The sequence below is a fragment of the Dendropsophus ebraccatus genome, chromosome 11 (assembly GCF_027789765.1).
Source record: "Dendropsophus ebraccatus isolate aDenEbr1 chromosome 11, aDenEbr1.pat, whole genome shotgun sequence".
NCBI lineage: Eukaryota > Metazoa > Chordata > Amphibia > Anura > Hylidae > Dendropsophus > Dendropsophus ebraccatus.
Genome location: NC_091464.1, coordinates 37,599,865 through 37,624,738, shown reverse-complemented (window position 1 = coordinate 37,624,738; position 24,874 = coordinate 37,599,865). Strand labels below are relative to the sequence as shown.

At 41.6% G+C, this 24,874-nt stretch overlaps 1 protein-coding gene across 7 annotated transcripts in view; it reads right to left on the bottom strand.

Annotated features, from left to right (window-relative positions):
• The window catches only part of CDKL5 (cyclin dependent kinase like 5), a 246,417-nt gene that overhangs the window by 49,965 nt on the left and 171,578 nt on the right, over positions 1-24,874 (bottom strand). For all 7 annotated transcript variants that reach the window (XM_069945342.1, XM_069945346.1, XM_069945347.1 and 4 more), the window contains exons 5-7: positions 22,877-22,922; positions 10,912-11,048; positions 202-322 (exon numbers count right to left, since the gene is read on the bottom strand). In XM_069945342.1, the coding sequence (XP_069801443.1) occupies positions 202-322; positions 10,912-11,048; positions 22,877-22,922 (304 nt within the window). The remainder of the gene's footprint in view (positions 1-201; positions 323-10,911; positions 11,049-22,876; positions 22,923-24,874) is intronic.

Genomic DNA, 24,874 nt, shown 5'->3' with positions numbered 1-24,874 from the left:
AAAAAAAAAAAATCTGCATGAAAAGCAGGATGTTTTTGGCTGAAAATACTGACCAAAAAAGCTGTATTTTACCAGACAAAAATGCTCCATTGTGTGCTGTCTAATTTTAGGTTAGAAATTTCTGTAAGATATTTTTACCAAGGAGCAAAGAATTCAATAACATATTAAGTCTTGTAAAAATAGAAATCTGAAACCTCTCACCTCTATGAACAATGTCATTCTTGTGACACCAGTGAATTGCCTTGATGAGCTGATAAATGTAGTTCTTGACTTTTTCCGGAGGAACTCCATTTGGCATCTCTTCCAATAATTCAAGCATGTTCTAAATAAGGAAAAGTACAACAGGGTTCAGTGTTAATCTTATTACAATTTAACACGGCTCATTTCAGCTTCTTAAACCCACTCACAGCCTGGTTTATTTCCCAGCCAAAAGAATGATGCCAATGCAATCATGCAAGCACAGCTACAGGTCACAAGCCGGGTTCGTACAATATAGCAATGCACAAAATGTTGATTAATTGTTCAAATTAGATGATACAGAGATTCTGTTTTGTGTAGAATGAATAGCATGGAATACAAGTTATTTGCATGTTTTGGCAACCTATGCGGTCCAGATACTGGAAACTAATAGTTAAAGGAATATAACAAAGGTGATAATGCATAATAAGAATAAATCAGTAGGTCTAATTTTGTTTGGGTAAGATTATTTAAAGGGGTACTCCAGTGAAGATTTTTGAAAAGTCAACTGGTTGCAGAAAGTTATATAGATTTGGAATTTACTTTTATTTAAAAATCTCAAGTCTTCCAATACTTATCAGCTGCTGTATGTCCTGCAGGAAGTGGTGTATTATTTTAGTCCGACACAGTGCTCTCTGCTGACATCTCTGGCCGTAAGAGGAACTGTCCAAGGCAGGAAAGGTTTTTTATGGGGATTTGCTACTGCTCTGCTTCCAGTGACGGACAGAGGAGGAAGCAGAGGGCACTTTGTCAGACTTAGTAAACACCACTACCTGTACAGTGTACAGCGGCGGATAAGTACTGGAAGATTTGAGATTTTCATATAGAAGTAAAATACTAATCTATATAACTTTCTGACACCAGTTAATTCAAAAAACTTTTTTCTCTCTCCAGTGTACCCCTGTAATTCAGGGCTTCCCTTATATATGTAACAAATTAGGAACCAATGGTCTAAGCCAGTGCTTTTTTTTTTAAATTATAAGAAAAGTAAGAGACTCCAAAGTTGATAGCTAGATGAATCTTGTGCAGAAATTCTGACAATATAATGTGCCCACACCCATTTTTAGTTGCAGCAACCTGTGGTGAACAACATAAATGACTCCATTGGTTTTGGTGTGCACTATTCAATAGTGAGGCCCAGGCATAGTCCATATGTTGAGGCTCCACTAAAAAGATACTGAAGCCCTGGCATTGCAAGACCTAATGAATATGGTAGCAAAAATGAATCGACAGGAATTCTGTAAAATACATAATCTTTAGGTAATGACTAAGATAACATGAAAACAAAACCATTGAGGGAGAACGGTCGTGATAAGGAATGAGACCAAGAACCCAATGGCCCCTTTGGCTGATCTCCAAATATCTTGTGTACAGATGGGAGAAACATCCAGAAGGTCAATATCACTGCAGCACTCTGCCAGTCTGGGCTTAAAGTGACACTGTCACCTCCCTTTTGCATTATCACTTCTTTACACAGGTGTAAAGGGCAAATTTTGGAGTTTTCATACCTTCTTTCATATCATACATCATGGTGCTTATTCCAGTAAAAACTGATATTTTATCGTCTGCGGATTGTGCCACCTAAGTGGGGCTTCACAGCAACAGCGCCACTTAGCCCCGCCAACATCAACACCGTAGGCCTGATCCCTCTGTGACGTCATCAGCACATATGCCCCACCCCCTCGGGAGGCCATTGGTTTGTGCTGGCCTAGAGGGGGTGGGGCTTAGACCTTTAGACCGTCCTGTTCCCACGGCCATTGAGGGGGCGGGACCCATATGGCAATGATGTCACAGAGGGGCAGGGTCTACGGTGCTGTTATGGGTGGGGATAAGTGGTGCTTCACCTGAGAAGCCCCGCCCACTTAGCACAATCCACAGATGATAAAAGATCAATTTTTACTGGAACAAGCACAAGTATGATATAAAATAAGGTATGAAAACTGCTAAGTCTACCCTTTACCTGTGTAGAGAAGTCAGAATGCAAAAAGGGGGTGACAGTGTCACTTTATTGGCAGAGTGGCCAAAAAGAAGCCTCTGCTCTGTAAAAGACCCATAAGAGTCCATCTGGAGTTTGACAACATCTAAAGGACTGTCAGACTGTGAGAAATAGCATTCTCTAGTTTGGTGAAACCAAGACTGAAATTCTTGGTCTTAATCCATCGTATCTGAAGAAATCCCGGCACTGTCAATCACCTGCCCAATATCATCCAAACAATGAAGCCTGGTGGTCAAGGCTGGCGGTCATATTCTCTAGACCTAAGACTGGGCCAAAGGTTCACATTCCAACAAGACAATGACCCTAAGCTCACAGCCAAGACCACCCAGGAGTGAAAACTGTGTGGTATTATATCTATGAAATCGTGGTCATAACTTAATACTGAGTAAATGGTGTGAATACTGTCAATGCAATATTTTACTTTTTCTTGGAAGTGTCAGAAGTGGGATGTAGTTTTTTTTAAACACTGGGTACTATGATCATTTGCAGAAGCACTGTCCCAGACACTGATAAGGTTGTACTGTGGTTGCTGTTATAAGGACACTGGGTAGTATATGGCTTCTGTAATTTGAAGGTTCTGTAGAATAAAGGCAAAACAAAGCTTATCCTACAACCACCAGCACCTATCCCACGTAAGTGCCTAACAATGGCCCTCCACTTCTTTTTATTCTCTGTAGAAAATATATAATATTATTTCTCTGTAAAGCTTGTTTCACAATACGTTCTTGCAATCTCTCTTATATCATCTGTTTTTGGAAAAAGGGATGCATTTGTGTGCATCCGTTTTTCCATTGACTTCCATTATAAAAAAAAAAGACTAATCAAAAAGCAACCTTTTTTTATCGTACACTAAAATATACTTGACCTTATTTTTGAAACTATTTGCAAAAACGGATGAAAAAAAAATGGATTGCAAAAATGTAGTGTGAACCCAGCCTAAGCAACTTTTCATCTCGACTGTTTTATGAACAATTCTTCTGTCTCTATTAGAGATGAGCAAACCGGGTTTGGGTTCGGGTTCGAGTCGATCCAAACCCGAACGTTCGTGCTGAACTTGGATAAAGCTCTAAGGTTGTCTGGAAAACATGGATACAGCCAATGACTATATCCATTATTTCCACATAGCCTTAGGGCTTTATCCAACTTCAGCAGCCCCCGCTAATCAAATGCCGAAAGTTCTGGTCCGGGGTTCGCTCATCTCTAGTCTCTATACATTGATGTTACATACTTGTTTTGGCGACCCCTGGTGTTAATTTGATTTCCTCTCAGAACTGCCATCTAATCTGTCCAGTGCCGGTGGTCGCACATGCTCAGTCCCACCACCACCTGGATCCTCCTATACAGGGATGGTTCCTGCTATTGTACAAGCCAGCTAACGAGAACCAGTGCACTAGAAGCAGATTCTTCTTGCCAGCAATAACAACATTTACATTGAGAGCGTTGTTATGTTTTGCAACATCTAACAGAGATATGTAAAATTAAACCATGAGACAACTTCTTTGATAATTACATTTTATTGAACAGAAGCATCTAAATTGGATTAAAGAAAGCAAAAGGAAGCCTATTAAACTAACATGAACATAAACTTTTATTTTAGGAGTTAATTCCACAAAGCAAAGATAAGTAAGTACAAAGATTCCATGTCTCTTTAAACCGTTCATGGTAAATTTCTATTTTCTCGCACACAGTCTCCTAATTTGAATATGATTGCAATATGTAGCCGCTAATCAGAGCGCTGTGCAAAGGTTTGAAGGCTACAGGGTTTCACAGTATCTAGGACACAAGTCATGTTGATTAGTGTGTAGGAAATCAAATGAGAGGCTTTACAGCACTCAGATCCATCCAAGGCTTCTTCACCTCCTGAAGCAGAACACTCCCATATGCCATACTAATAGAAGACACAGAGTGGCTGCAGTATAATAAAACAATTTCCGCTCACTTATTATAGCAATAAGATCTTGTATTAAACTGTCATCAAACGAAGCTCGCAAAAAAGCAAAAAGCAAATGACAAGTGAAAAGATATCAATGGTAAAATAAACATACTATTAAGGGGGTAACCCGAGCCTATGTCCACCTGATGGATTTTACTTTTTTTACTTGTGTTGCCTGGATCTGTGTTATATTGTTTTCATTTTGGGACTGGGGATTGTGGGTGGGAGTACCCTGTAGAGGACTACACCAGGGATGGGAATGACTGGTAGCTGTGCTCTTCCTATGCTTATGGTCCTAAATAAATTAGGGTAATACCATGACTTAAATAGGTTTCCTGAGTTAATTAAATTCATAAAAGTATGTCTAAATCACTGGATCATGCCACCACAGTCCATGTGTAGTTTTTTATTTTAATAGCTTGTATATCTTTGTTTTGATGCTGGTAGCGTTTGCTACAAATACTAACCAGCACAGTTCCTATAACTCCTCTCCCCTTTCACAGATGCTACCTCTATTAACAGCTGTATGCCCCTCTATTACAACGTGTTAAGTACTACGATCAGGGGCATAACTAGAAAAGGCAGGGCCCCATAGCAAACTTTTGATGCCCTCCCCCCTCCATCCCACTGTAGGTAATCCCCCTGTTTGTTAGCTCTCCATACAGTAGATAAAATGTTAGGCATCTCCCCTGGTATCCCCCTACCCCCAGTAAATAGTGCCCCCCATGGTAGGCATTTCGCCTAGTGTCCCTCATGGTAGTCATCTTCCCTAGTGTTCCCCATGGTAGGCATCTTGCCTAGTTTTCCCCATGGTAGGCATCTTGCCTAGTTTCCCCCATGGTAGGCACCTCACCTATTGTCCCCAATAGTAGTCATCTCACCTAGTGTCCCCCATGGTAGGCATCTCTTCTAGTGTCCCCCATGGTAGTCATCTCACCTATTGTCCCCAATAGTAGTCATCTTGCCTAGTGTCCCCCATGGTAGGCATCTTGTCTAGTGTTCCCCATGGTAGGCATCTTGCCTGGTGTCCCCGATAGTAGTCATCTCGCCTAGTGTCCCCCATGGTAGGCATCTCACCTAGTGTCCCCCATGGTAGTCATCTCACCTATTGTCCCCAATAGTAGTCATCTCGCCTAGTGTCCCCCATGGTAGGCATCTTGTCTAGTGTTCCCCATGGTAGTCATCTTGCCTAGTGTCCCCGATAGTAGTCATCTCGCCTAGTGTCCCCCATGGTAGGCATCTTGGCTAGTGTTCCCCATGGTAGGCATCTCACCTAGTGTTCCCCATGGTAGGCATCTTGCCTAGTTTCCCCCATGGTAGGCATCTCCTCTAGTGTCCCAAATGGTAAGCATCTCCCCTAGGATCCCTTGTGGTAGCCACCCCCCCACCCCGAAAATTGTGTCCCCCAATGTAGACATCTCCCCTATGATGTGTTGGGCACCATAGCGGCCACTATGGCTGCTACAGTGTTAGTTACGCCCCTGACTATGATAACTATGTGACATCACAGGCAACACACTACTAATGACACCGATTTTCTGCCCAGCATGTGAAACACAATCCTACCAGAATAAGTGAAGGGGCACAGCAGCAAGTAATGTATGACCTCCTGTACTACAGGGAGGAGGAAGATGGAAGATTATCAATGTTCAGAGTACAAGTAAAGCGGATGCATGTCAGACTGATTTACTGAGGCAGATCAGATACATGGTAGTAACTCATCTTATAGCATTACAATTTTCAGGCTTTTTAGACTACGATCACACATGGTCCTTTTTAGGCCATTTGGGATCTTTTTGGGAGGCTGCAGCATTCTGAGGCCAAATGTCAGCCATTATGTAACAATTTTTTTAACGAAACAATGGCGTTATTTGGCCTCAAAATGACAGCTGTCCTAAATGATGACCGTCAAACGACCTAAAAAGAAAGTGTTTGAACATAGCCGTAAAGAGGTTTGGCCTAGACTGTTTTACCTCCACAATGGTTTTCTAGTCATTCGCTGTGAAGGGACCTAAAGACTGGCCTGATTCAAGTGAATGGGGCCACATGCAGCTCCCTGGAAATCTACAAGGTCACAGGAAAAAATGCAGAGGTGTCAGTGGCTGAAACACCAAGATCATATAGTTTGGATTGGAATGGAAACCCCTTTAATCATCGGAATCTAAACAAGTAAAATAAAATTATACTTTATTTTAGCATTAAAGGAGAATTTCTGTCCTCCGTGCGGGTTCCCTGATCCCTGGCCGCTTTCTGGTCTGAGTGGGGACCTGGATTATGTCAGGCCAGCTCACCCAGTCAGAGGCGGGACACTGCTACAGCCACTGACTGGCTGAGCAGGCCTGGAACGTCACTTGCCAAGTCCCCTCTCCAGACCAGGAAGTGGCTGGGGATGGGAGACCAGAGCAGATGACATTGGACACCAGTGCTAGAGCCAGACAGGTAAGTGCATGTTGTTTTTTTCACCCACCCCTTCCTAAGCAGTTTTGAAAAAAAATGTCCCTGCCTGGAATTCTCCTTAAGGGTAGCTTCACACGGGCGGGCTCGCAGCGAGTTTCTCGCTGCGAGCCCGGCAGGTCCTGGCAGTTCCCATAAACTACATACTTGCTGCGGACCGCAGCGAGTATGTAATTGTACCGCGCTTAACCCCTTCTACTCCCGCCGGCTCCCCCGCTGTAAGCAGCATACATTACCTGTCCTTGCTGCTCGGGTCCGGCGTCCTGCTCTCCCGTCCGGCCAATTAGTGTGTTGCCCAGCCGCAGCCACTGATTGGCCGGGCGGGAGAGCAGGACGCCGGACCCGTGCAGCAAGGACAGGTAATGTATGCTGCTTACAGCGGGGGAGCCGGCGGGAGTAGAAGGGGTTAAGCGCGGTACAATTACATACTCGCTGCGGTCCGCAGCAAGTATGTAGTTTATGGAAACTGACAGGACCTGCCGGGCTCGCAGCGAGAATCTCGCTGCGAGCCCGCCCGTGTGAAGCTACCCTTAATTGGAAACAGTTCCCAATTATCAAACATTTTGGACTGTTTGAGGACGGTATATAGCACAGGTAAGTACAGAAAACACCATGTAACACATCTAACAAATTTATAACTTTCTCTTTTTTTTTTGGCCTTTTTTTATTAGACTGTGTAGGGACACACGTTCCTCTGACAAAAGGGGATGATAATATGACAGAATAACAAAGAAATGGCACAATGCAGGGTTCTAAGAAAAGAAACTCCAGAACTGGTATATTATGGGGATTACAATAGCTATGTTATCCTGCCCTCTAAAGATGTTTAGGCTTTGTTTGATTTGCATTGTTCCAGAAAGGGAATTCTTTGTGTTACAGTAAATGGCCTATGTCCTGGGGAAAGTCATGAGTTTCAAAGATTTGTCCCTTAGAATGTCTCTGCTGATTCTGCATTCAGGAGCTACACAAACTATTCCTCAATACAATCTATTCAATCAATCAAGCAGGCAAGCAATCATTTCTCTAGCAACAGTAGAATTATGCTGCTCAATCTGAACTGAAAGCTTAAAGAGAATGTGTCGCCTCGATTTTCTTTTACTGATTAGCGTCAGATACTAAAACATGTTCTTTTTTTTCTGATGTTTCTATTTTCTGACTGTAATTTTCATTTCATTTTTTGTACATTGTTATGGGGGCTGCCATCTTGCCTGAGCTGTTTTTACCAGCATTTAGTTACATGCTTTACAGCAAGCCAAACAGTCCCAGATGACAATAGACAAGGACCTTTGGTGGGACCAGCAGCAGGACCCAGGCCGGGCTCCGGGATCTCTGGAGCTGACATGGCACGACCCAGCTGATGCCTCGCTGCTCAGCCAGTCAGTGACTGGGTCGGGAAGCTGCTCCAGTCCCTGATTGGCTGAGTGGCCAGTCTGTCAGATGGGACAGGCCTTTTACTCCGAATCATGACGCCATCACAACTCGGGGGAAATGCCTTCTGGCAGGGGTCCTGTGGCTGGTCCAGCCGCTCACCGCGGGCACAGGGAGAGGTAAGTTTCTACTTGTAATCAATTCCCCCCCCTGCCGGCTGCCAGCTTTTATAATCCGCCGGTATTATCCTTTAAGATGAATGTAGAACATTCTAGAGCGCACTGATTCCACAGAGAGTTGCTATTGTACTGATACTATCTATTAATGTCACCTGTCGCTGTAATCCTTTACAGCAACGTTTTCTTATAACTACAGACTGAACAGGAAGTCTCTACTTAGTTTTAGACCTAGTGGTGAGAATGAAGACTACAAGATTTCAAGATTATTTTTTCAGGCTGGGTTTACGCTGTGATTTTGCTGTCCATTTAATGGATCTGTTTTAAATGTTTAATATTAACGTAAAGAAACACGTGGTCAACAACATTTTTGTGTACGCATTTTTGTGTTTTTGATTTTTTTTAACAATGTAAGGGGGCATTGACACATTCTGTGCATGATCCATATATATCATTTGCATTTGCAGACCGCTACAGATGTGTGAATCGATCCTAAAGAGCCCATCTTTCTCAGACATAAGGTCCAGATAGTGAAACACAGGGCTGTAATTATTCCTTGTCTGCTTTACTTTTTTGTTGCTGACTTCTTGTGCATTATCTGCTACCCAGCATGTGAAACACAATCCCTCCGGAGACAGGTAGAAAGTGGAGATAGCAAGGGAGAAGTGCTAGGGAGATAAGAGCTGGTGTCTAGTACTACAGGGAGGGTGCAGTATGTTTGCTAGTATTGTAGTGCCTAAGGACTGGGAGACTACTGCACAGGAGGGCGCCACCTCCTACAGGCCTCATAATGGATGCCGGGAATGCAATTCTAAGCACTTTCACATTTATGACACATGGTATCTTGTATAGTTGCTGATGTTACTTAGGATAAGTGTATAGTAGATGCAGCAAAGCGGAATTCGGTTTGTTATAAATCACTATGATATAAATATAGGCTTTATATTAATAAGCTTTCTTAAGGTTACAAACCCACTTGCCGGATCTGCAGCGAGTCTCCTTGCTGCGTTTTTGCAGCGAGACTCGCTGCAGATCCGAGCCCTATACTTTCATTAGCAGAGAAACTCGCAGCAGGGATGTACATCCCTGCTGCGATTTTATCTGCAGCCCTCCCCATTAACCCCCTAGCCGCCGGACATTATACATTACCGGGTCCCTGTTCCTGCTTGCTTCGGGGCTCCCGGTGTCTTCACGGCCGGGCAGAACGTGTCGGGAGCCACCGAAGCAAGCAGGAGCGGGGACCTGGTAATGTATATCCTGCCCGCCCCCCCTGCAGCCCCCGGCCGCATGATCGCCCCCCGCACCCCCTGGACGCACGGGCTGCGGGGGGGCGATTGTGCGGCCGCGGGCTGCGGGGGGCGATTGTGCGGCCGGGGGCTGCGGGGGGCGATCATGCGGCCGGGGGGTGCGGGGGGCGATCATGCGGCCGGGGGGGTGCGGGGGGCGATCCTGTGGCCGGAAGGTGCGGGGGGCGGGCAGGATATACATTACCAGGTCCCCGCTCCTGCTTGCTTCGGTGGCTCCCGGCACATTCTGCCCGGCCAATCAGTGCGCTGCCCTGCCGCAGCGCACTGATTGGCCGGGCGGGCCGTGAAGACACTGGGAGCCCCGAAGCAAGCAGGAACGGGGACCCGGTAATGTATAATGTCCGGCGGCTAGGTGGTTAATGGGGAGGGCTGCAGACAAAATCGCAGCAGGGATGTACATCCCTGCTGCGAGTTTCTCTGCTAATGAAAGTATAGGGCCGGGATCTGCAGCGAGTCTCGCTGCAAAAACGCAACAAGGAGACTCGCTGCAGATCCGGCAAGTGGGTTTGTGCCCTTAAAAAACAAACCCTAAAACAAAATACAACATATAATAGCACAAGTATAGAGTATGGCATTTTCCTTTTTCTAACAGCTGATCAGAAGGTTTTAACCTTCCTTTGCATATGCGGTCCATGCCAGCACCAGCTAAGGCTAGCTTCACACTGCGTTTTTGCAATCCGTTTTTTTTTCATCCTTTTTTTTGACGGACACAAAAACGTGGCTGACACTACTTTGTGTCCGTTAAAAAAACAGGCATCAGTTTTGATCCATTTTTTTTTTTTACAATGAAAGTCAATGGAAAACCAGATCAAAACGGATGCACACAAATGCATCCCTTTTTATGCAAAAAACGGATTGCAAAAACGGATTGCAAAAACGCAGTGTGAACCTAGCCTAACTGTGATACACTTCTACTATGTATTACAGTGCCTAGCTGTATTAGTAAGAGAACTGGCAGTGAAGGGTTTGTATAGATCCAACGGTAACTGTGCCATGTGGCCCCAGCCTACTTAACATCTTGACAGACACATTACTAACCTACAGCCCCCTTTCTCCCACTCTAGAGATGTCATAATGACTTCAGTCTTATTCACAGTTGCGCAGAATAGTGGCATTTTACCATCTGCCATCCTTATCGTGGAAACCATGGGACGGAGAGAAATCTGTTCACCCGGTAGTAATCTCCCTATAATTATGTGAAGTGGGGGTCTGTAATATCCTATTAGACTTTGGACCCTGAATGCTGACCTTTGGTATGATCATTAGTTAGCACGGTACAAAGAGTGTTATTCTACAGAAAGACAATGTATAAACTGCAAAGACATTAAGAGCAATGGCAATGAGTGCTTTGCATTTGCCAGTGGCATTTGTTCACAGGCGGCCAGATACTAGGAACAGGTGCTTGAACCGGATTTCTGGATGACATTTCTATCCACTTACCTTTTCAACATATTCAAAGACTAGGTATAATTTTCCTCTTCTTCTAAATGCTTCTTTCAGCTCAACTATATTTTCTTGCTTCAAAGTGCGAAGCATTTTAAGCTCTCGCAGCGTCGTCTCCTTGACTTCTTCATTTTCTAACAAATCACAAAAGGGAAAAAAGGACAAAATTAGTGGTGTCGTAACAATACTACTCTCGGAAAAATGTTATCCTGCTTGAAGTCTGTGCTCTCCTCCCATTCAGAGAATTCAGGAAAAATGTCTTAATTGTACATTGTCAAACTTCAACTTCAAACTTTCTTCTAACAATACTTGAGCAAAACACCTCCATGGCCATTGTATGTCTCTAGTGTGTCTCTGGCTTACTCCATTAGACTTAGGGCCCTATTACACCAAACAATTGGCCAATTACCGGCCGTTCTGCACGATAATCATTTGGTGTAAAAGGTCAAGTTAAAAGAGCAACGATCAGCTGACATGCACAATGTCGGCTGATTTGTTACCTTACAACATGTTATATTAAAGCCAACCTGTACAACTTGTTATATTAAAACAATAATGACCACCGCTCTCTTCAATGGGCCACCCAAAGGATCTAAGGATCATGCAGGCAGCCTTTTTCGCAGCCCTGCACACCTCTCGCCCCCCAACCACTGTCTGTGTATGTAATAGCACAAACAGCGAGCGGGGAATGAGCTGAGAGGTCGGTCACGCTTCTTCCTTTATATCAGGCAATGTAAGACGGCCCTAAGGTAAAGTCGTCATAAACCATGTTTGGTGATTTAGAATATGTTGGTGCTATATAAGCAGTAGGATATTAATAAATGGTATGTTTTTAGATAATATTTTTACTCACTTCTACTGTAGGGGTAATGGGATACATAATACCCCCCCAAATGGTAAATATAAAAATTTTTACTCAAGTTTTCTAACACCTTGAATTTTATATAAATCTACACTGTTGGGCTATGTTCAAATGTCGTATGAGACCGGCCGTTCCGTGACCCCGGCCGGATCATCTCGACCGGGACTTAAGTACCGGCCGGATGATCTTTCCGGCCGCAGAGCCTTGATGCGGGCGCATCAGCGTGCGCCCGCATCAGAGCTTCCCATAGCACACAGTGAAGCAAGCGGCCGAAGCCGCTCACTTTACTGTGTGAACTGACAGGGCTTTCTGCTGTCGGAATTCACTGAATTGCGGCTGCAGAAAACTGACATGTCAGTTATTTGCGGGGCCGCACGGGATCCCGGATGGAGCGTATACGATGTGTATACGCTCCGGCCGGGATCCCATTGAAAGTAAGGCATTGTTCCGCCGCGCCAAAAGTACGGCCGTTGTTGCCATCGTACGTAGTGTGAACATATCCTTATGCAAAAAGTACAGCCTTCCAGTCACCAGACTCCTATTGCTTTGCCTACAGTGTCAATCTTCAGTGTACCACTAACACTATATGCATAAACTAGGTCTGAACCAGGCAGAGGACTGCAGCAGTAATTACCATACGTAAGCAATACTAGAATTCTAACTGCAATTACGAAAGGCATCTGGAACACATAGTGTAACTGTTAAATGTGACATTTTAGACTCGACATATGGTAATAGCCTAAAAAATACATACATTAAATGGCCCATGAATGATACCTCCTGAACTCTTAAGTTCAATTCATTAGTTAAATGAAGTGAACCTTACATTAGAAAATCTGAGCATTGCATCATTTGCCATTACAGCGACTGAGTGGATATGAATAAAGAAAACTTGAGGGGGAAAGATGCAAATCTGCACCTGTTACTATGTGCAAAACGTTGAAAAATTGTTGAGTCTTGTTAAAAAGCGATGCTAACAATCCTCCTCCTGAATGTGCTGACAGTAACAGAATCTACCAAGTGGCTGAAATTTAAACAAATGTATGAAACCTGCCTAATTCTATTTTTAGAACATTCCATTTTAGGATTATTGGCCCTTCCCTAATATATGCAAATACTGTTTTTGTCTATATGAAAAACTGCATGCACTAGTATTAGTAACAGGTAGTAATGTTTGACTTTTCCCACAGATGTTGATACAAAATTGTAGACAGTCTATGTTCACACATAGTATTTCTGTCAGTGTTTTGGTCAGCATTTCTTTAACCAAAATCAGGAGGAACGGACACGGCATAATTAGCATGGATCAATTTGAACAGTTTATATTGTTTTTAACCCACTCCGGGTTTTGGTTGAAAAAATACTGATCAAAAAATGACAGAACTACTATGAGTAATCATAGCCTTAAAGTGACACTGTCACCCCTTTTTGTAAAGGTGTAAAGGGTAAATTTAGCAGTTTTCATACCATATTTTATATCATATGTCATGGTGCTTTAAAGGGGTAGTGCACCAAAAATTTTTTCTTTCAAATCAACTGCTGCCATGAAGTGCCAGAGATTTGTAATTTACTTCTATTAAAAAATCTCAAGCCTTCCAGTACTTATCAGCTGCTGTATGCCCAACAGGAAGTTGTATTATTTCCAGTCTGGACAGCAGGAGAGGTTTTCTATGAGGATTTGCTCCTGTTTTGGACAGTTCCTGACATGGACAGAGGAGGCAGCAGAGAGCACTGTGTCAGACAGGAAAGAAAACACCACTTCCTGCTGGACACACAGCAGCTGATAAGTACTGGAAGACTTGAGATTTTTTAATAGAAGTGAATTACAAATCTCTGGCACTTTATGGCACCAGTTGATTTGAAAGAAATTTTTTTTTGGTGGACTACCCCTTTAAGTAAAAAGTCATCTTTTATTATCAGCAGATTTTGGTTAGTTGGCGGAGCTTCACGGCAACAGCGCCACTTAGCCCCTCCCATTTAGAACAATCTGCAGATGATAAAAGATAACTTTTTACTTGAACAAGCGCCTTGACGTATGATATAAAATAAGGTCTGAAAATTGCTACATTTACCCATTACACCTGTGTAGAGAAGTCAGAATGCAAAAAGAAGGTGACAGTGTCACTTTAAGGTATACAAATGTGCTATCGATAGGAAGTCGCTACCTCACTGCTCAGTCTTTGTTTGAGAGTAGGTTGTATTTCTTAGCGTTACGAGAAACACTGGACATTTCTATTTTGAAACGCTCAATTTAAAAACTCTATTAAGAGTTAGTAGAGAACACAACCAAAGAGTGTCTTTACTTCTGGACCAACTCCACACATTAATGGGACCTGTACACAGCTTAAAGGGGTTGTCTGAGTTGTTTTTACTTGTCCTCTATCCACAGGACATTTAGACTTTCTGTAAAAATGGGTTTAGGATAGTTTTGTATAAATATCTTATAGGCTACAGATATTCCTTTCTTTTTTAGTTCTGGGTTGTAAAATTTTTTTTCGAACAATGTTGGAGGTTTTTTTTAGGTTTCTTGACTAGGGATGTGATGAGATATCTTATCTGTAACTCTTTAACCGTTTACCGTGGGAGTGTCACCCAGACTTTTTTTTTTTACTGATAAGTCTCTTTTTTATATTATATTATATTTACTGATAAGGTTTCTATTTTTATATTCTATTTATATTACTGTCTTGATCCTGTCTTATCTGTATACTGGTGTCATCTTTCATAATAGTATCACATGTGATGAGAATGAATGGCTGAAAGTTTATTTGCAGAACAGGAAGTGTCTGCTTGCTAATAGGCTAAGTGGCCAGAATGAAAACTGACAGATTTCAGGATCATTTTAGAACATAGATAGTGAAATGGAATACTAGAAAACTATTTACTGAAAATCTTACTTTTTTTTTTTTTAACTTGATTAAAACAGTTGGTCATTTTCTTGTTTCTTGTTCAGTCATTTGGAATATGACGGCCACACAGTACACATGCTCATTCAGCAGTGTCTAGCACCCATGCTTACTAGTACAGTCATCACTAGTGCTTACTAGTACAGTCATCACTAGTGCTTACTAATACAGTCATCACTAGTGCTTACTAATACAGTCATCACTAGTGCTTACTAATACAGTCATCACTAGTGCTTACTAATAAAGTCATCACTAGTGCTTACTAATACAGTCATCACTAGTGCTTACTAATACAGTCATCCCTAGTGCTTACTAATACAGTCATCACTAGTGCTTACTAATACAGTCATCCCTAGTGCTTACTAATACAGTCATCCCTAGTGCTTACTAATACAGTCATCACTAGTGCTTACTAATACAGTCATCACTAGTGCTTACTAATACAGTCATCACTAGTGCTTACTAATACAGTCATCACTAGTGCTTACTAATACAGTCATCCCTAGTGCTTACTAATACAGTCATCCCTAGTGCTTACTAATACAGGCTATCACTAGTGCTTACTAATACAGTCATCACTAGTGCTTACTAATACAGTCATCACTAGTGCTTACAAATACAGTCATCACTAGTGCTTACTAATACAGTCATCACTAGTGCTTACTAATACAGTCATCACTAGTGCTTACTAATACAGTCATCCCTAGTGCTTACTAATACAGTCATCCCTAGTGCTTACTAATACAGTCATCACTAGTGCTTACTAATACAGTCATCCCTAGTGCTTACTAATACAGTCATCCCTAGTGCTTACTAATACAGTCATCACTAGTGCTTACTAATACAGTCATCCCTAGTGCTTACTAATACAGTCATCACTAGTGCTTACTAATACAGTCATCACTAGTGCTTACTAATACAGTCATCACTAGTGCTTACTAATACAGTCATCACTAGTGCTTACTAATACAGTCATCACTAGTGCTTACTAATACAGTCATCACTAGTGCTTACTAATACAGTCATCACTAGTGCTTACTAATACAGTCATCACTAGTGCTTACTAATACAGTCATCACTAGTGCTTACTAATACAGTCATCACTAGTGCTTACTAATACAGTCATCACTAGTGCTTACTAATACAGTCATCACTAGTGCTTACTAATACAGTCATCCCTAGTGCTTACTAATACAGTCATCCCTAGTGCTTACTAATACAGTCATCCCTAGTGCTTACTAATACAGTCATCACTAGTGCTTACTAATACAGTCATCCCTAGTGCTTACTAATACAGTCATCACTAGTGCTTACTAATACAGTCATCACTAGTGCTTACTAATACAGTCATCACTAGTGCTTACTAATACAGTCATCACTAGTGCTTACTAATACAGTCATCACTAGTGCTTACTAATACAGTCATCACTAGTGCTTACTAATACAGTCATCACTAGTGCTTACTAATACAGTCATCACTAGTGCTTACTAATACAGTCATCACTAGTGCTTACTAATACAGTCATCACTAGTGCTTACTAATACAGTCATCACTAGTGCTTACTAATACAGTCATCACTAGTGCTTACTAATACAGTCATCCCTAGTGCTTACTAATACAGTCATCCCTAGTGCTTACTAATACAGTCATCCCTAGTGCTTACTAATACAGTCATCACTAGTGCTTACTAATACAGTCATCACTAGTGCTTACAAATACAGTCATTATTTTTCACACATGCAGATTCCAGTCCACTTTCTGCCAGGTTACACAGGTTTTGCGCAAACCATTCTAATTATATTAATAATGTCTGGATACTTTTGGACAGACCTCCTAAAAATAATGCCATGCATTTTAAGTTGCTATGGTAACACATTTGCTGAAAATATAAAAATATTTATAAGATAAGGGTATGTGCACACTAAGTAAATAGGATGGAAAGTCCGTCGTGTAATCCGATGTTCGCACACGCTCGCAGACAGCGTCATTCTATGCACGGGCTGATTCCTTCCTCCGCCCAAAGAATGAACTCTATCATTCTTTGGGCGGAGGAAGGAATCCACCTGTGCATAGAATGGAGTCTACGGCACGGGTGGAGACGCGCGCGCCCGCTGCTGTCCGCGAGCGGGTGCGAGGGTCAGATTACGCGACAGACTTTCCGTCCTATTTACTCAGTGTGCACATACCCTAAAGGGGCAAAATATCATTTTTACTGATGAGGAACCTATGAAGAAGGGGAAAGGAGGCAAAAAAAGTGATGAAGTCCCTCAAAGCCTATGTCCTTACTCTTGTGAATATTAGAGGAGTACACAACTGTCAAATCCAAGTGTGGCATAACCTATACCAATAAATATCTCATTTACAGTTTTCTTACAAACGGCAAAGAAAATATCATAGAATGCCTATTAATAAGTCGGAGAAAGTCTAAAAATTGGCTTCCAGGCTGACAAATAAAGGTTCCCTTCACAAGTTCTAAAATGTCATATAATACATTCAGAATTTGGAACACTTTGTCAGGTCCATTCTGGTTACACAGTTGTCAAGCTGTCACACAGAAAGAATGGAATTGCTTCCCAGAACAGACATTTCTTTCCATGGTAAAAGTAATAAATAACCCGAGCTGCTAAGCACTAATCTTCCAAACTTATACTCAAACTTTGTATTTTCCTGCACGTAAGCAAAAGAATGGAACTTTCCTAATAAAATGTCAGCCATACTTTCCCTTCTAAGCAAAACTACATACTGTATGTTTGTTTGAAACGCGTTGGCAACTATTCTAAGAGTCCTATTACACAGAGCGATTTTTCACGATTAACAACTAACGATAAACGATGGCAAACAAGATTGTTTATCGTTAACCTGAAATCGTTCACCATATTACACAGACCGATAATCAGTAGTTACAATCGTTATTACGATTGTTACTATGATCGTTAACCCAGCAAAACAATGAACAATGAGCAATTACACTGAACGATTAGTGAACAAATGCTGAACTTGAGCGAACGATTAGGGAAAATTTTAGGTTCAGATCTAAATCAACGATCAACGACATACGAACAATTTTTTGATCATTGCCTGCAATTACACAGAACGATTATCGTTTAAATTTGAACAATTTAACAATTTTTTGCACAATAATCGCCCAGTGTAATAGGTCCCTAATAAATAACTGTTGTAGCTCAAAGTCTCTACATGAACTATACAGAATTTTGACAATCCCACACTGATGGACATGTTTTTGTTTTTAACTTAAACATATGGGAATTATGGGAATTTTCTACAGTTGTTAGGCTGGGTTCACACTGTGTTTTTTCAATGAAAAAAACAAACAAAACTGATGCATTTGTGTGCATGCGTTTTGATACGTTTTTCCATTGACTTCCTTATGAAAAAACTAATCAAAATGGATCAGTTTTTTTAACATACACAAATACATAGTCAACCTAATTTTTGTGTCCGTTAAAAAAAACTGATCCGTTTGATACAGAAAAGATGGCCTTTTTGGGTGAGTTTTTATTTAAACAGTTCAGTGATTTTAATACGAAGGATGGTAAAAGGGCAATGGAAAAACGTGTGAACAATTAAAAATAACGTCCAAACTGCAAACAGCGGCCATTATTTTATACGGTATGTGAACCAACGTCCATAGTGTCCATGGAATTGGATGGAAATCATTGAAGAATAAAAACAACAGCCCTTATTTTAAATTCAAACGGCGGCTGTTATTTTACTGCTTGTGAACATGGCCCTATAACATAACTATAATACTATAATAACATACTATAATAGGAAGGTTAAGAGAAGTAATAGGAAGGGGAAGGGAGCTGTACGATTGTAGTGCTCCACAACTATCTCGTGAATAGGCTGCCTATAAAGAATACTTATATTATTTATACCAGTGTAACAGTAGGATATTTTTAATATATTTTTTAGTAATGGGTAATGGTGTAAGGCAGAAGTTTAAAGAGTTGCACAGCCCTTATATTAAAAAAGGATCCCTGGCCCTCCCTCTTTAATACATGTTCCTCCAATCATCTCTCACTACAGTCAGTGAATGGCTACAGAGTGCTCTTTCTGCACTCTGTGATACCAGGAGGCCAAGATGCTCCTGACATTACAGAGTGCAGTAACAGCCGGCCAGGGACGCTGTTCACATGAGCCATCTCGGAAGAGAGGGGGGAAATCAGAGTGAGGATGAAGACAACAGCTCACACTCAGTTTTCTGTGTCTTCAGCAGAAAGCAGTAGGCTCAGAACTGGGGGAAGGAGACTGAAAAGATAAGGAGAGGGGATGATTTAACATGTATTTTACCTGAGGGGAATACCCCTTCTTCACGTGTAAATACCCTTTTAACACATTTCAGTCAATATCCAAGCTATTCAATATTGTGGCAGTAATCTACAGCTAAATACATTGTAAAATATACAGAACCATCTCAATTCCCAGCCAGCCAACCTTCCATTAGTATCACATGCTGATACTTTTAAAATAGATATACATGTCACAGTAGGCCCCAGGTGAAATGTCATCAGTAAGAGTTATAGAGGAGCTGTGTTCTGCCAGGTCTGGAATGATTTAGCAGGGTTGTCTGAGCAACTTGCAGAATCTAACCATAGCATATAGACTTGCAGAAAATCTTCATGCCTGGCTAGGCCTATCTATTAATAATTCAGTTAACATGCACTTGGGTAAAGATTCCACCTATCAACAGTTACTGATATGCAGAAGTAGATGAATAACAAACACAACAATGCTTTGTCTTGTGTCAGGAGAGAAAAATGCTAAACAATCAGATGTCTACTGGGGACGAGCTTTAGCCCAGACCTATTGTTTTATCTGCGGACCCTGTGCAAATATGTTCACAGCACATGCAGACAGCGCAACATTTTACAAATGTCTGCATACCAACCCCAATGCCGTAACAGTACCAGCCATGGCCATACATAAAGTGATAGTCAAAGTCCCCTTAATGGTAGTACCCACAGTACGGGGTTACAATTCAATTTATTAATTTTATAACTAAGGTGTATTTGTTTATGTCAAACCTTTGAAAAATGTACTGAAGGAAAAAACTAAAAACTTAAAGGGGTATTCCACTCAAACATAACTTTTGATATATTGCTGCCCATGGTGAGACTAACAATTCATGTTATTGTTACTTTCTATTCAGTCTCCTTCCTTCAGTTTTGAGCTGCTGACTTCTGCTGAAAATGCAAAAAAAACTGTGTGAGCTTTTCTCTCTGTTTCCCCCTCTCCTTCTAAAACAGCTGATGTAAACGAGTCCCTGGCAGGCTTTATCTGCAACATTGTAGCTTATTGGTAATGTTGGGAGATAATGTATGGAAGGAATTGGCTCACCATGGGCAGCAACATATCAAAAGGTATGTTTGAGCAGAATACCCCTTTAAAGTCCCCATGTGTAATGGCTGTGTTCTTAGAATTCTGCTGAGCAGCCATATTACACACAAGCTGTACACAGGAATGGCTTTACTATTCCCAGATAAATTCCCGGATTTGGACGTCAGGCTGCTGGGCGTAGAGATACTAACCGGTTGCTATGTGCTGGGAATGGTAATCTGTTTGGATGGACCTTGGGCACCATCTCACTTATAACCGTATGGGCTGCCATTGCTTCACTGCTTGTAATCAGTTTGGACTAAATTACTTGGTTGCACAAGGTGATATGAACAATGCAGCACAAAGCCTGGACGTTTTTATTTCAGATTTAATATCAGCCTGATTGTAGAAAACAGCTGTGAACTATTGAAAAATAATGTAACACCAATATAAAAAGTATAATACTATGATTACCTGTATTTGTTGTCACTGTCTGTGGCATGTGGCATATACTAAAGATAGTGTGTGCAGCTGATCACATGCTGAATCTCCGACCTGCGTTGATCTCCGTTCATGAATGAACATACATATTAAATGAATGGATAAGCACAAACAGATGAGCAAACTGATTGCAAAATTATCACTTTTTTTAATGGTCCGTACACATTTTGGCTTTAGGAGTGCGTTCACACTTACAGGATCCGCAGCAGATTTGATGCTGCAGCTATTAATGTAACTAAATGACTGAACACAACATCCAATCTGCCCCATTAAATCTGCTGCGGATTATGTACATGTGATTGCTCCCTTAAAAAACGGACCATTTCCATCAGTTTACTTTCCTCCTGTGCTTCTGTCCTCTTCTGCCCAAGCTCAGTGGAAAAAACTAATGGTGATGGATAAGGCTTGGTTCACACTGCCTTTTTGCAGACCATTTAACAGGTCCGATTTTAAATGCTTACTTTTAATGTACACAACATTTTTGTGGACAATAAAATTGTTTTTAGAAAAGGGTCTATTTTGATCCCTTTTTTTATTTTAAGTGAATTGAAAAACGGATTTATATGGATTAACAGAACTGTACCCATTTTTGGTTCCTTTGCATCCATTTTTAGGGTACAAACTCACTGGGCGGATCCGCAGCGAAACCCGCTGCGGATCCCTACCCTGTACACATATGGGCAGACAAACTCGCAGCAGGATGCACATCCCGTTGTGAGTTTGTCCGCAGCCCGCCCTGTTAACCCCCCACCGGCTAGAGCCTATACATCACCTGAGACCCGCTCCGGCTTGCTTCGGGATTCCTGGCATGTCCCGCTCGGCCAATCAGTACGCTGCCGGAGCGGGGAGCAGGTGAAGTATACGCTCCAGCCAGCGGGGGGTTAATGGGGTGGGCTGCGGACAAACTCACAGCGGGATGTGCATCCTGTTGATGTGGGCCTGTTGGCCCCCAGTGTGACAATCTCCCCTCTGTGATGCAGCTTCATTGATTCTAATGGAGCCACGTCACAGAGGGGAGGGAGTTTCGTCACACTGGGGGCAAGCGGGCCAGCCCCTGGTGCTTCATGCCGGCCGGTGCTCGGTACTAGATTGGCGCCGTACGCAGAAACCCAGCCGGAGTACCCCTTTTTAGGGAATCTATTTTTAGTATTTTATTCCTGTTACATTTTGCAAAATGTGAAAAACAGGAAGTATATAATATGTAAAAAGTGTATTTGCTGAGAGAATATTCTAGTTAATAAGATAATGGCACCGCTGCGCTTGCTTTGACGTGGCTCGCATTGTCCAGTCTTCACCACACTGCCGAGTGCAAACACCTCCACAAGCAGCTGCTTGAATTTCACTCTCACATACAATGCAATTAATGGTCATTGTTTGGTGCCTCCACATATGTAATTTACTGCAATTACACATGAAATAAAGACCTTGTGGGATGGCGGAAATTACACATACAACACAAGGCTCAGCTTGAGGCAGCCACAGGAATATTCCAGATTTATATACAAATAAGATACATATCATGTTAGGTATAAGGTACATATACGTCAGGTGACTCCATTCAGAGGACCAGGAATAAAAACAGTAAGCCAATTGTATAATGAGGATAGAATTAACAAGGACAGATTTTACACAATTTGAATGGCTAAATATACTCCAGCTAAGGCTAGTTCACATCTGTGTCCCAATGCAGGTGGCATCAAAAGAAATGTTAAAAAAAAAACAAAAACTTTTTACTGACAGTAACATCATAGAAACCTAACTTAACCAAGAATAATGAATAGGGTTCCTTAGGAGCCACTGTGTTTCAGCACTGCCATCATTTTTCGTGTTGCTATAGTTGTGAGCCTAGCAAAAGTAATTTAAAGGGGTACTTCGGTGAACAATTAAAAAAAAAATGAATGGGTGTCAGAAAGTTATATAGATTTGTAATTTACTTCTATTTAAAAATCTCAAGTCTTCATGTACTTATCAGATGCTGTATGTCCTACAGGGAGTGGGAGTTTTCTTTCCAGTTTGACATGGTGCTGTCTGCTGCCACCTCTGTCCAAGACAGGAACTGTCCAGAGCATTAGCAAATCCCTATAGAAAACCTCTCCTGCTCTGGACAGAGGTGGCAGCATAGAGCACTGTGTCAGAGTGGAAAGAAAAAAATCTCCGATGTACCCCTTTAATAAATAAAATGTATCTCATTTTCTAATTTCTTAAATTATAGACGTACTAGTACATTATAGGAGCTTTTATTAGTGGAACTGAATAATATAGACATTTGGAAGGTGTGGATCATAAGATAATACAGTAAGTTAGGATTAGTACTGAAAAGGCAATGTAAGAGAGATCCAAGATGGTACCTACCTTCGCTGTCTTTAAACTTTTTAATTGCCACAATTTCCTTTGTTTCCTAAAGAAAAAATAAGAATGTCATCTTAATCATGGTACAAAAACATAAGGATGCAAATAAATCCAAATCACTTCTTTATAATTGTGTAGAAATTCAGATCTATCCATTGTAATCTAGGATTTATGGATCTGGTAGTATACAGTAATATATACATATCTCACTTTTTGGAGGTTTTACAACCCACACCTGTTTTATGACCTTCTAAATGTAATTCTTTTTTTAACCATTTTCAAGATAATGGAAGGTGAGGGTCTGACTGATCATCAGAATGCATAACCCCAGTCATCTGTTCCCTCTAACTACATGGCTAAAATTAACAAGTGTTTTGCAGTAAGTCAGGGCTTTTTAAATGTGATAATTAAGCATAGGAATGTTCTCATCTCCAACATTTACGGTATATCCACAGCATTATACTCACCGCATCTGTGTGAACCTCAGTCCGCCATCTTGGGACAATGACGTTTTCGGGAGTCCGGCCGAACCACTCCATCCGTCCCTCATGCCGGCCCCCCTCTGCCGCCCAAGAGGGCGGCCGGGGGTCGACACGAGATGCGGTGAGTATAATGCACCACACTTCTGGGTACACGTGGGGGGGAAACACGGGGAAGGGGGCCATTCACATACATAACATACATTACAAAGTTGTATAACTTTGTAATGTGTGTTATTTTGTGAATAATTGTTTAGCGCCGCACTACCTCTTTAAGGCAAAGAAGTAGAAAGGGGTGTATTGCTAGTATGGATGCTTCACCAACATGGGATATGTCCTTAGGCTTATATAAACCTCCCAAGAACTATGCAATTCCCACAATATCCTTGATGCTTAATGCTAAGTGAACAATTAAGTATGTACTTTGTTATTTTTTTATACTCATAGACTACAAGCATCCCTTTGACCACAGAACTTTACATTTACTTTCAATGCCGAACAATAAACCCTGATTGTGCCCCTGAAGGGGTTTGTCCCTATTGTTTACCTGTTTGTTATGAAGATGACAAGACTTTCTCCTGCTGGGGACCCTAGAGTTCAATTGTTATCTGTGGGGAACGTGGCAGTAAGTTTTCAATTTTCCTGCAGCGCCACCACTGGGGAAATCAAATATCACACAGAACTAATTCAAATGAATGGACTGTGAAGACAAGACAGGTCCTCCAGAATGGGAGATGCTATTTCTAATGATTCCCCACTCTAGCCAAGAGATAAAAACCCTGAACATAATAAGAATTCTCCAATAGGGTAGGTGAAAATGTAATTTGAGACCAGAAGTTGCCACTTGTCACTAGTGTTATCAGCAAAGGAAACACTTTGATTTATCTAGCTTATCCATAGAATTTCATGGCCTGCAACATGACTTCAAAGCGCACCCCAAATACTCTTTGCTGATTACTAAAATCTCCTGAAATATTCTGTATTTAGAATTAGGTTACTTGCTTTTGGATGACTTAAAATAACAAATCATAAATGTATTGGTTAGTGTTGTGTGGGGAGGCCAAACTGAACTGAACTGAATCCAAATGGCTAAATAAATTGCAGCCATTCCAAGCTTACCGAAGTGGTTAGTGTTGAGCAAAGAACCTGAATTATTTGGCAATGTTCTCCGAAAGAGAATGCTCGGCATTTGACTCCCTGTGGCTGCAGAGGTTGGATGCAGCCCTAGGGAGTCCTGGAAAACACGGATACAGCCTATGGCTTACAACAGGTCGGTCTATCTGCCCAACACTAACCTCTTCTGTAAGCTTGGAATGAATGCAATTACATTTTTCCATTTGGATTACACCAAAAACTAGATAAAAATTCACCCATATTCACAATGTTGTTTTTTTCCCCTCATGACTGAAGTAGGTGGTTAGAATTATAGATGAGCAAATTTACAGTACAAATAAAGCGAATCGCTTTGTTAGCTCGGCAATCTGCTTATCAGCCAGCTGTTTTTGAAGTCTGTGCCACTCTA